At 32.8% G+C, this 13,485-nt stretch overlaps 1 protein-coding gene across 1 annotated transcript; it reads right to left on the bottom strand.

Moving 5' to 3' along the window:
* Positions 1-4,765: 4,765 nt before the first annotated feature.
* Positions 4,766-11,456, bottom strand: LOC130649373 (uncharacterized). Its single transcript, XM_057455640.1, has 6 exons — positions 11,203-11,456; positions 9,003-9,135; positions 8,395-8,413; positions 7,660-7,978; positions 7,125-7,198; positions 4,766-5,112 (listed from the first exon to the last, which is right to left on the bottom strand). The coding sequence occupies exons 1-6, from the start codon at positions 11,423-11,425 to the stop codon at positions 4,996-4,998; spliced, it is 885 nt and encodes a 294-aa protein (XP_057311623.1). The 5' UTR covers positions 11,426-11,456; the 3' UTR covers positions 4,766-4,995.
* Between the last annotated feature and the right edge of the window lie 2,029 nt (positions 11,457-13,485).

Below are 13,485 nucleotides of genomic sequence, written 5' to 3'. Positions count from 1 at the left end.
GAGAGTTCAAATCAGGTAACGCCCAAAAATTAAGCAAAGAACCAATGGTAGTAGCCAGTGAATCAAATATTTGACTGAAAGATAATTCTTTCGTTACTTTAGAAGCATCTCTTGAAATTTCAGCATACACAAGCACTGAGGAAGAAGGAAAAAATCCAGAAATGATTTGGCCTGCTATAGCTACTGTTGGTGTGTTGGCGCATGCGTATATGATATAGCCAGATATTGAGCAGAAAGTAAGGAAGGAAAATATAACTTTAAACTGTCTGGTCCGATCGTAAAGTAATCCAACAATCAAGGAGCCTAAGAAAGTTGAGCATGTAAATGCACCTGAATTGATACCCATGTAGTAGGTAGCCATATTCTCGTCTTTTAGCATGCTAAAATATCTTAAATTGATGGTCGGTATCATCAACCCGAAGTCAAAACCTCTCAAAAATAATATGGCTGCTAGAGCAACACGTTTCCTTGAGACGTCTGACATTTTCTCGTTCTTTCTTTTTTGCCAATGATGATATCATGAAAAGTATAACTCTAAAGTATTTTTGTCACGTTGTCATACGCTTGTCACATCTCACTTTGCTGCACTATCGCTCAGAAATATTATTTGTTAGAAAGAATAAATAAGACATTTGAATTAAAGTTATCAATATTATCTTTCCTTACTATAGAGAGTAATTAGAGAAAATTAAAAAAATAAACTAAATTAATTGTTGGTTGCTCAGTGGTTTAGAAAAGCGGCATTTGTGATGTTAGCAAGATGATGATCGGAAATGGAGTTTATTTCCGCCTCTGTGAAGGAGTGTGCATAATAAGCATGCAGAGTAGGATAGGGGCAGGATTTAAAAAAAAAGATTAAGGAAGGTGTTCTTTCTGTATTTTACTCAAATGATTGCGTCATTGCATGAAATTATCCAGTTATCGATGATGGTTTCTTTCGAGCATACAAAAGGATAAAATATGATTTTGCAAATAGTTTAGATGCTTTTATTACGTAACACACGACCCAGTGGGCACGGGAACGTTTTTTTAACGTCCAAATAACGTCATTTCGATCGTTATGTGCCCACTGGGGACATGTCTCAAAATATTTTTCATTTGTCGTTTGTTCGCACTTGCAATTACGGGTAAGAAAATCCTGACCATTGTCAGATTTTCTATGAACAAAATATCCACATGAGAGCAACATGTAAATCGCGAGCGTGCCAGCACAAGCTGCATACAAACCGCCACGAACCATCACAAAATATATAAAAGCAACAAGATCAACCAACAGCTACAAAAGCACATGCGAGCCACTGTGAACCACATTGCTTTTTTCAGAAGATCTTCGCAAGAGAAACATGCGCAGATGTATTAAAATTAGCCATTGAGTTATGGAATAAAATGAAATGACAACATATGCAGATTTTTCAATCTTAACCTTCTTTTGCGAGCTTTATCTCGCAAAACTTTCAAAATCTTCTAGCATAAACTATATGGGGTCATTTACATAAAAATAAGTTGTTGCATTGTTTGTTCACAACGATAGGGTAAAAAAAGGTCTTTCGTATAATTTCTTGCTTTGACGCCAAACAATTTTTTTTTTCATTTTAGCAGAGAGTTTGAAAAACTTCGAAATAGAAAATCGCGAATACTTTCCAGTCCGTGGATGCGCTAAAGTTTATCCAAACAATTTCGCGAGTTTTTATACTGTCTATGATTGTAGTAAATGCTTTTCGGCATGTTAAAATGAAAATCAAAACTTCTGATTAGAATCTTTTTGCTTTTTTCTAGTTTAACATATTCACATTAGGAAATAGATGAATTGAAAAAAGAACGGGTGAGAACTGCAACATGTATGAATATATTGGTGTTAATTTTCATGCGTGTTACTTAAAGCTAAACGCAAGGAAAAAAAATCACTTCAATTTGCAGTAAGCTCATTTACCAACTGGTGGCCTTGTTGGATGGTCTTGGTTTCGCAGACACCGAGTCATGCCAGAGACTATAAAAGTGTGACTCGATCATTTCTGCTTAACGTTCAGCATAAGAAAAAATTGATATCTTAGGTGGTTGTCTAGTTGAGCGGTTGTTGTGCTTGCACGGCTTTCGTAGTTCAAATGGGAGCTTTAAATGCATCCTGGGTAAATAGTAGTGATAATAACAATAAGTGCAAAGTGATGGTCCGAGTCTAAATTTATCATAAAATAAGAACAATTCCGGATGTGTCTCTTGCAATATTCTCTCTCAAATATATGCGGTCTTCATAACAACAATTTTATACCAACAGGACTCTTAGATAATGCCGAAAATTAAGACTAGTTTCCCTATTCAGAACAAATCAGGCTGAAGAAGGTCTCGACAAATAAGAAAGGAGGCCTATAAACTCTTTTATTAACATTTTTTTTGCATCCGCTGAACTAGATCGTTTCTAAGAGAAAGTCCATCACAACTCTTACATGTTGCCAATATAATATATATTAACAAATTATATTAACAAATTTGCAAAATAATTATTCAGTTCTTTAATAATTCAACGTTTTTTACAATGTGAGAAAATGTGAGAACGGAAAAAATATATTCCACAATTCTTTAAAAAGTGAATTTAGGTGGAAGGGAAACAAAAATGGGATGCTTCATGGTAACTATTGTTTTGTTGCAGTGCTACGCATATTCCCTACCTCAAACAGAAAATAATGATGTGAGGAATCAAATGATATCACAAAGCAATACGGACTTAATAAGAGACTTAACCGTTCCACATCCCTTTTCAACTTATGGAGAATACAAAAACATATGCAAGCTGATTGAAATAGGTTATTATAAAGACGATGATGATGAATTTGATTGCGATACATAACATTTTTACAAGAGAATGTTTTAGAGAACCTAAAGTTGTAATAATATTAGTCAGACGTAAAATCGGGTGTCGCAATCTATCCATACAGGTGAATGAATTCAATATTTGATTACAGCAAATCAAATAAACCAAACTAATTTATTAAAAATAAACTTTGAAATGTAATTGTGTACGCTCAAACATTTTGTACTGTTGTTTAAATTCTTAGTACTGTTACCACAGGTGAGGGGTCGTGGACAAACGCTGAAATTGTTTGACTTTTTCTAACTGGAAAATCTTTGTACTTCGCGGAGGTATTACAGGGTGCAACTTTTTGTAAATTTTAATGAGTGCTACATGTCTGAGCGTTGTAACATAATCTATCGGTAAATATTATTTAACACAAGTCTGTTCGTTACCAAGTGTTTACAAGGGGATCCTAGAGATAACATACAGACCAGATAATGAAGGCTGTATCATCAGTTATGCATAAGAAATCTAAATTTATTGATAAATTGTGAGAATGGCTGAGTTTAGTCATGTGTGATGTCTTTCCTGATGTCCATGATGTCTTTGACTTAATTCTTCACCTAGAATCCGTTTGTATTAAAACAATAATTTATTACCGAAGCATAAGCAACTTTAAATTTACTTTATGCCCCTTAGGGCATAAAGTAAATTTAGTTACCTGTTAGGTAATTGAATGTAATTGAGAATAAGGAAATGACAACCGCTTGTAACTTTGTATTTATACGTTCAAACCGAAATATAAAATCAATAATAAATATAAGTTAAATGTGGAGTTGTACCCTACACTTCCCTCTCAATGCTACAGAAACTAAATAATAGAATAGCATTAAATAATAACAAGAGGAGTTGAGGCTTTAGAAATTTTTACAGCTACACGGCAAGAGATTGAATTGGTGGAGCTAGTTGTAGTAAAGAAGATCTAATCAGGTAATCCCCACTTTAATCACAAAAAAAATTGGCATCACCACCAACCATTTATTTTTGTTTAAAGTCTAAAAATACGACTATTATAATATTCTTATTTGGAAACCTTACATGAAAACTTTTTAAAATCCAAATATTCTAGTTGCAAGGACAACTGCGTTACTTAATGTGGTTCAAGAAAAAGTCCTGATTGAATATTGGTGTACGCACCACTACTTACCCAATCGGCTCACAATAGCCAGATGTAAATACGTGTTCGCAAAAAAATGATGACGTCAGGGAAAAATTGGTGATACCAGCACTAAAACGTTGTTTAAGGTGGTGAAATGCCACCCAAAGCACAGATGTTAACGAGTGTATCTCTGTCAGCCAGGAAAAACGACACGCTACTCATCAACCTTGAATTAGAAAATTAGTTTGCAGTCTCTTCCTGATCTTCAAAAAACTTTAATAACTCGTTTTTAGTATGCGAAATTGCTATACTTACTGAGTTGTTTTTATTTATCTATTAGAGCAGTCAAATTTTTAGGTCCCAGACCACCCAAATATTTAGATTTTCGCGCCATTACTTTAAAATCACCCTTACATTTCTATTAATCAGGAAAGTATAATATCTTCCGTTATGATTGTTCTTACAATTTTTTTTTTCTTTTTTGACGCAAAAATCAGGAAAAATCGGACTTTCAGACAATTTTTGGCATTGTTATTGATGTAAACTATCACGCATACGCAAAAGGCTATTGCGCATGCGTACAAAGGTATGGTGCATGTGCAACTCAAAACCCCATGTAAATACCGGTTTTAAATCTTATTTCGGGTAAATCTCATGTCGAATTTAGAAAAAAAGAGTTAAAAGAAAAAACATTCGGACCGAAAAGGGTTAATCAACATTAAGAACATTAAAAGATCTGTTTACTAAAAAAACGGTTGAATAAGTCCCAGGACAACAATCCTAAAAGGAAATGAAAATAAAAAGAAAAACCAATGTTCTAAATTTATGTATAAGTTAACTTTTTTATATTTACACAAGAAATAAAATGAAAAAAGAAATGGGCCAGCCATTTTTCTATGTTTAAATTTTTGCATATAATTCTATGTTTTTAAATATAACAAGAACTGTTTTCTTCTGCTTTGAGCATATTCTCGGAATTTTATTTAAGCTGTGTCTTTCTCGTCGCGTTAATTTAAGAAGGCAATCTCTGCTTCTGTTTTTTCTGCCGTTATGACGTAGCCGTTCGCGTAATTCTTGACAGATTTCTATCTTCGTACGATGCGGAAACTTCAGTATTGCTGTTCTTCGAAGTGTTTCGATTTATTTCAGCGCATATAACTTGTAGCTAAAAAAAAAAGTCTAGTTCTAGCTTTATCATTACACAATACTCATGGTTATCATCCGCCCGTAAAGAATTTTCTCTGTCGAATAACTTTAGATATTTGATATCGAAAATCGGAATTATTGATATCATATTATTATTATCCTCTCTTTTTTTTATTTGAGAAAGAACTCTATTTTTATAAAACGCTCAAAGGAAAATAATGGCGGGGGGAAATGGTTTTAATCATAATATTTTTGAACGCCTTAAACAAACTAATTGTATGGTTTCAAATTATTAAATTGTTAAAGTTTTTGTTATGGATTTACCATGAAACTTGTTTCATGAAGAATTGCTCGAGGTATATTATCTTAACGTAGATGAGAAAAAAGTGGTTCAATTCGGTGAAATCGGATATCGAAATTATAACGTTCGATATCCATTTCTACCTCATCAAATGTCTGTTTAATATCCTTCTTCCTCAAAACAATGTTGGAAGCTTAACCCTATTATACCTGAGCTTTTTTAGCCCTTGTAACCCTGGGGGGGGGGGGGGCACAAAGTGCCCGCGGGTCATAAATCCTGAACCACTTGCGCTTAAGTGATAAAACTTGGTTCAATTGGAGAATGTCTACAATAACAACAGTACAAACTCAATCCAGGTAAAAAAATAATTTGATGACGTCATAGGGATTAGAAATGACGTCACACATGTAAAAATGGTCATTTTCCCAATTTTTCAGTACGTTTTAATTTCTCGCGTGTTACTAATGATATGGCGTTGATTTTTGGTAGATTTGTGGAATGAATACCAAAATATGTGTTTCACACGAAAAGTAATTTTAATGACGGCATTGGGATAAAAAATGACGTCATTTCGGCAAAAAATGTCTTATTTTAACCATAAAGATAAAAAGACCCATTCTACCAGAAATATTGATGCTCATGTCATTAAACTTGGCACATTGTAGAACATGACATTTGAAGATAATCGAGGTAAGGAAAACAATAAAATGACGTCATTGGGATCCCAAATGACGTCAATATGCTGGATCGATATTTCCTTCAAATCTGGTCTGTTTTTTGTCCCTAGTAACTATATATCACCTTAGCAACACCTTGGTTACCACTTAGTAACCAACATACATGTAATAAATAATTATATACCCAATACAACATCTTATAACATTCTTACATGAATGTGAACGGTTTTCAAAATTCCAAAAAAATTACCATTGCCCAAAAAAGCAATACCCCCACCAAAGTACAAAATTATTCGAAAAATTTTTTTTATTAGAAGCAATAATAAAAGTTAGGAATAGTCACAAAATTTTAGCACTTAATCACATGTGTATCTAAAGTTATGCCCAGTCAAAAAGGCCGCGGGCACTTTGTGCCTCTCCCAGGTATAATAGGGTTAAGAAGGAAATTCCATTCGAAAAGAGAAATAACATAACAAAAACACGACAAAATTAGTTTCAATTATTTTTTCTCCTGTCATAATTAGCCCTCTACACTCTACTCCGTCACAATTAGCAAGTCATAACGAACATGGAATTCCGGATGCAGACAACGTTGTTACTATGACTTTAGGAGAAATTCGAACCGTTTTGAATCTAATTATATAATTAGCCACGATAGTGGACAAAATTAATGAAAAAAGGCAACTGCCTATGTTTCAATAACTTTTATTCATTTTTCATACACGGACGAAAGGATGAAATGGTCACAACCTTGCATTTGGCAGGCTGCAGAATAGCTACTTCCTAGCACGTGTAGGCCAGGTAGAGAGCGTTTAAATATTACATTCTATACCACACCCACAGAACGAATGAATCCAAAAGAAGGTCTACGAAGGTCACGAATTTTAATTATCCAGGATTGCAAATATTTAAACGTGTCCTAATGACATTATTTTAAATATCTTTAGGCTTCAGAAAATGCAATTATGCCTTATCATTCTATTAGTAAGAAAGATACATGGAAAGATGTTATAAGGCGGTAATATGAAAGAGAGGTAAACAAATCTATATTACCTCATCGAGTGTGATGGTTTGGTCCTCTTCTTCTTGCCTTGTTGCAGTATGAACTTGTCTGTTTCTATCATTCCCTAAAACAACGAGATTTTTCTTTATATCAAGAAGGTTCTACTTGGAGCATGTTTAGTCGTTTTAAAGTTAACTATCATGATAAATTCCTACTTTTGAATGTACATGTTACAAATTTAACTATCGTACTACTCAGTTCTAATATCCTAACACAATCAGCAGATACTAAAGAGAGATTGTTGTTAGTATAAGACGGGAATTACGCACGAGAAATTCAAATATTACAGGTTCCATAACGAGGAGTGAATTGCTAGAGTGGGAAACGCAGCAGGTAAAACTCCCGCATAGATGTTCCAAAATAAGATGCACTTAGTAATAACAATTATATTGGCAACATGAACATAACTTTTACTAAATTTAAGAAAATGGTAAAATGAAATCATTGTTAGACTTCAAGACCGAAACAAAGAATGCAATTACTTAAATAAGGTTTTTAGTTCGAACCAAGTAATTTTTTGCTTACCAGCAGGTATCCCAAGAGAGTTAGTGTCAACATAATTGTTTAATGATGTCCTGCAGCCTGGAGTATTTACTGGTGTGCTAGGCATAGAAGAGAAACTGACAGGTGAGCCATGCATTCTCCTGATTTGAAGATGGATATTGTTATTACTCAATGGTGAACCAGGAAGACTCCTCATTTGTGGATATGTATTGTGATTTATCGGTGAGCCAGGGAGACTCCTCGTTTGTAGACGGATGTCTGAATTTATGGATACACCAGGAGCTAATTCGTTAAGGTTGGTACCATCTATGGTTATTGTTGGTTGTGTTCTCTTGGTTGCCTATATTAAACACGGACACTTCAGAAATACCTAGCAAGGCAATTAGTTCCTAGACAGGATATATGGTAAAAGTCAGTGTAATCGTTAAGGGCTCACACAAGTTACACATTTCTCTTTTACACCTATTGTATACATCGATAACCAAATATTTTATCAACTGAACTACCATCGTATAGTTCAGTTTGTTCCAAATAACTAGGACTGGTTAACTGGTTAATTTGGACAGGAAGAACACTCAGCTTTAAGCGTTTATGTTCAATTGACATTATTCTGAGTGGGTGCCCTGCTTAAGTAAGACGTTTACTTTAGAAAAACATTTGAGTTAGTGTAAACAAATCTGAATGAAAAATATTGGTTAACAAATCTTTATTTTTGCAATCCAAAACTCATAAAACCACAAGAAAGTATAAACTTACTTTTTCTTTCCTTTTGTACCTAAAAAGGTAAATATAAAAGTTTAGATAGATACAGATAATCTACAGCAATTAATATAGATTATCTAGAACAGGTGGTAGAATAAATTGCATTTATGCTGTACATCCAAATGTACAACTCATTTTTTCCAAAGTTTTTTGTATTCTCTTTTAAAATAATCTTAACCCAGACCCAAGAATTAAAATTCTATTCTTACGAGAATAAATTGCATAAAATAATATGAATTTACAGAAATATATATGTAAATAACAAAGCTTGCAAAGAAAGCACATCCACTGAATGAGACTTGTTATATTATACTTTTTCTTTTAACAATGCACAGAATTTTAACTTGATTTTATTTCAAAAAGACAAATTATATAGCCGTGACCATCAAAAGCCATTTAATCTTTGGTTTACCTTACATGCCTCATTTTTAAAAGGAGGTTCAGATACAAAAAATTATCAAACGGTTGTTGCACGTGGTATATTTGCTGCAGAATTTTTTTGAATTTTGTTTACTAATACTTGGCAAATCAAAACAAATCAAATTCCAGGAAGGTCCATTCTCATAATTTACTATCGCACTCAATGTAAAAATATTTCTCACCATTTAAAAGTCACGAATGACAACACCATTACAATCAGGAACAGCACTGACAGTGAAATTGCTAAGATTTGCCATAGGCTGAAGCTATCATCAGTACTACCTTCAGGCACATTTTGATTGTCTTTATTTTCACCTGCAAAAAGAAAAGTTATTGTTTGTACTCACGCAATCCAAAAATAGCCTCTTTAAATTTAGATTTTGACATGCGATTTCTGGAATTCTTTTCCCGTACAAAAAATAGTAGCCCTTGTACCGAATATCTGCGAATGAAGTTTTAGTATTTTTCATATTATTCCTGTGTTAAAGTTACATTAACAGTTAAGAAGTCTCCGGCTAGTTGATAAGTTTGATGTACATAAATCTAACTTTAGAGCTGTTCTGAAATTCTGGTAGGTAGTTTTAACAAATTAGTCTCCCTTAAACCACCTTCCTGCGACATAAACTATTAACATTTATTTTATTTAACTTTAGGGCAGTGTAATAGTTCTTGAAGCAGTGTGAATGCGTTTCTAGTATTGGATTAATAGTTACTACCATTTAATCGTATATTTCAGGGTACCCACTACAAACTCACTTGTGAGCATAGAAAGTGTTTTTACCTTTCATCTACATTACCACAAACCACACAAATATTATCATGAAGTGTAATTAGGCAGGAACCATTTAGCAAACAAATTCATGCATCAATTCGCCAATTAATCCGGTTATAATAATATTTACTTACATTGTGTTCTCAGAAAAATGGCGACGGCCTAGCTAAATTGTTGATGTCAGCGAAAATTTGTCTTGGTCAATCATTTTGTTTGATATCATGTTTCCTTAACTTAGCTTACGCTATATACAAATTACTTAGCTGTGGTTACTCCACGGTTTTTTAAGAATATTTGATGCCCAAAAAAATCCAATATAAATGCGTAAGAAAAATTTTTGAAGTTTTTGGCTTAAACGTTACTAAATCCTCTTTTAGTATTAGAACGTGCGTTCTTATACGAAATGGAATTTTGAATCTTACCATCTGCAGTCTTGACAACAAGAACAGTGAATCTTTTATTGTAAGTCACCGTTTTTAATCATCATTTAGTCGGTGATTTGTGACAGCATGCGTGAAACCAAAAAACTTTCTAATAAAAGTGAAAGTATGACCAATTTGGTAATTAAGGACAATCTACCTGACCAACGCGAGCTGTCTTATGACAGAAGGGAAGTAAATTCTGTGTCATTTCAACCAACAACCGTCACGTAAGGACACGGGAATGTCATCAAGGAACCACACAAGTGACTATTACAGAAGGTTTAATGTTCATTCAGTCCGATTAAAATCCTACGTAAGTTGTGCGTGTTATGAAGAAATTTGTGGCGTAATTAAGCAGCCATTTAAGATAAAATGGAAACCAACGCATTGCATCAGTAATGTCTTGTAAAAAAAATTAAGCAACAAAAAACAATGGAAAGCCAATTTTTAAATAAAAATGACGCACCAGGATTAAAGGTGAACAGTACTAAAGCAATAGCCATCAAAGGATATGGTCCCCTTTCTTTTATAAGGAAATAAATTACATGAAAACGCGCTATCGATATCATGTAACCTTATACATAGTGGGTATAACTTTATTAAAGTTGGTTCCTGGTCTACGAACTTACCACCTTCTTTTTATATGAAGGGAGGATCATGAGAGGATCAGGGCTTTTCCTTTTATGAATCTCTAATATAAAACTAAAAATAATCCATTTTTCACAAGAATCAATGTTAATTTTATTATCGTTTCAAGATCAAAGGTGGAGGGATGAAGAAAGAGGTAGCATTTGACATTCCTTCATTCATTCATTACAAACCTGTAATGATTTTCTATACATTTAATATTTGACATGTATGAAGTAGCTTTGATATATGTTAGTTTACACAGATGTTTCTTAAAAAAAGCAATAGTGTATTACGCTAACCACAGAAAGCAGAGCACCGAGTTGAGATCAGAGTTCAAATTTTATTGAGATGTAAATTCTTGCAATCTTTGTCAATTCCGATAAATCTACGAAAAGTTAAAACATGATTTAAGAGATTATCTATACTTAAAAATTTTTCTTCCAGAAAGCATCTTTTAAGGCATAACTTCTCACAAAAAAATAACTTTCACTCAGCAAATATCTTAAAACTTACAGCATAGTCTTTGAAAGATTTAGGAAATCGACAGCTAAAACTTACCAACGGAAAACAAACAAGCTATGACGGCATTATTTGGTTTAAAAGCTGCGATATGATTCGGTAAACAGCGACAAACATTTTGGTAGAAATACGTATTTCTAATCCTGTTACATTCCTCTTTACTTTGAATATTCGGTATCACAATAGCTCCAACTGAATTCAATGGTTTAGAATAAACACCAATAAAAATCAAGACAAAAACAATACATCTTGCCTTCATCATAGCTTTGTTGTATATGATTCGAAAAAATTTACAAGCTTCTCAATTAACTTTATATTGTGGGGAACTTCAAAGAGCTAATGACTTTTTAATTAGTAATTTTTCATCTATAATTGTTTTGGGTTAATAATCATTACAGTTTCGTTTATATTTATAATCAAGTCGAAAAAAATTACACTTTCTGTGTTTTCTTGTTTTGTCTGTCATTGTCTTCTAACTCCCTTGTTAACTAACGTCAGTAAAAAGTTTTGTTATTGTTGTTCTCGACATTCGGATATATTATATTTAATTAAAAAAAATTATTTCATAATTAGTTTTACACTTTTGATTATAAGGAATGTTCTCCCACTTTCTGTCATTATACAAAATGTGCGAAAAATCATTAACTTCGTTTCATGTTTCCTTAGAATTGAAAGAAACTTACGTAATACGGAACACGAAAACCATAATAAAGCATTAAAACTGGCAATTATGGAAAAGAAAAACAGTTTAGTTCTATAGAATTGTTTGAATTGCATTCAGTTAATAATTATTTCTGGACATTCTTGTTCTGAACTTAAATAGGTTTGGGAGGTTGCGTCTATTTATATGTTTTTGCTTATTTTTATTTTATATGCAGCTTTTAACTACAAAAAAATTCTGCAGGAAGTCCAAAATGATTTTTAACCATATTTCCGCTCCTGTTCTTTCGTATTTTAAGTCAATGTGAAATCTTGAGTATAATAAACAAAACGCGATAACGTTTTTATTAATTGCAAACAAATTGCACACAAAGATAAAAATGCTTGCATATTCTATAGAGTTACCATTGTGTGGATTAAAAAAAATTAAAGCTAAAGTGATATCTTTATTTTTCCTTCTGGGAGAACGTATTTTACTAAAATTATAGAAATAATTTTAAGTATTTCAGCTAAAGTTCAAAAAAAACGACTAACAGATATTGGAATGATCTTCCCTTGCACCCTTCGTCCTTCCCCAATGACCTTCTAACGCCCACGATAACATGCTTGCACGAATTGAGAAAAAAGCAGTGTATTCAAGGTAGCTAATTGTCAATTTAACATTTCGGTATACACTAAGAACCTGATAAACGTGGGTTGTCATTTTAAGGAGCGATAAAAAATACTTGATTGCGTCATTGTTTAAGGTATGTAACATCAATCAGTAAAACATTAGACGCAATTTTCATTCATTCAAAAGATAGAAAAAAGTTCAAGTTCCTTTTTGAATTAATTTAAAATAAGTTTGAGTACACTAAGAACTAAAATTTTTGGCGGATATTGTTTCGGCGGAAAAACTTTCGGACGAATTTTAACAAATTTTAAAAATGATGAGAACGGAAAATAACACAAAACAAAAAGAAGGCTAGAAGTATTTATAGTGTGCTTATCTTCAACCGAGGTCTAAAAAAGGGTCTTCAGGATCCAATTTTATAGATAAAGCCTCGACCAAATGTAAAAATAACAAAAATAATAAGTTCAAAGCCTGCATTTTTTATTGATTTTCTGATTACCTATATAAATTATATTGGCCTTTTTATAAAAAAATTAGAAAAACCAAAATTTTCCGACGGAAAAAAAAAACCCGAAAGTTTTTCCGTCCAAAAATGTTGGTTCCTAATATAGTTAGGATATATATATATGTAAATGTCCATAAATGTAAATGTACAACCAGAACTTTGAAAACGTTTGACATATTCTGTCTTTTATTACTCTCTGTACGTGGTTGCTAAAGCTATGCGAACTTGATTCTGCAAATAATACACAAACATCACGTGCGGTGGTGGTGGGTCTCTAAACAATGCAATTGAGTATTATTTTTCTGAATGGTAAAAAATTAAGAGTGTGGTACCCCCCTCCCCACCCTCCTTTTGACAACAAGTACATAAAATAGCCTTGCTTAAGTGTATAAAAAGAGGTGTATTTAATTATATTTAGAATTTGTGGAAGAAGAAGAAGACGCTAGGCTGTTCTATAATCTCAAAATTTTATGCCATTTTGTTGCTTTTCTAGCAACAAAATACGCCCTGTGGTAAAAGAATATTATAATGACGATCCGTTTGA

This window comes from Hydractinia symbiolongicarpus, chromosome 7, assembly GCF_029227915.1.
Source record: "Hydractinia symbiolongicarpus strain clone_291-10 chromosome 7, HSymV2.1, whole genome shotgun sequence".
In the NCBI taxonomy this organism is placed as follows: domain Eukaryota; kingdom Metazoa; phylum Cnidaria; class Hydrozoa; order Anthoathecata; family Hydractiniidae; genus Hydractinia; species Hydractinia symbiolongicarpus.
This window is presented reverse-complemented; position numbering and strand designations above follow the sequence as displayed.

Coding starts and splice junctions, on each gene's coding strand:
- LOC130649373 (XM_057455640.1), bottom strand. CDS start 11,425: ATGATGAAGGCAAGATGTATTGTTTTTGTCTTGATTTTTATTGGTGTT. Junction 9,136..11,202: donor AGCTTGTTTGTTTTCCGTTG/GTAAGTTTTAGC, acceptor TTCTTTTTGCAG/GTGAAAATAAAGACAATCAA. Junction 5,113..7,124: donor AAACCATCACACTCGATGAG/GTAATATAGATT, acceptor TTTTTTTTTTAG/CTACAAGTTATATGCGCTGA.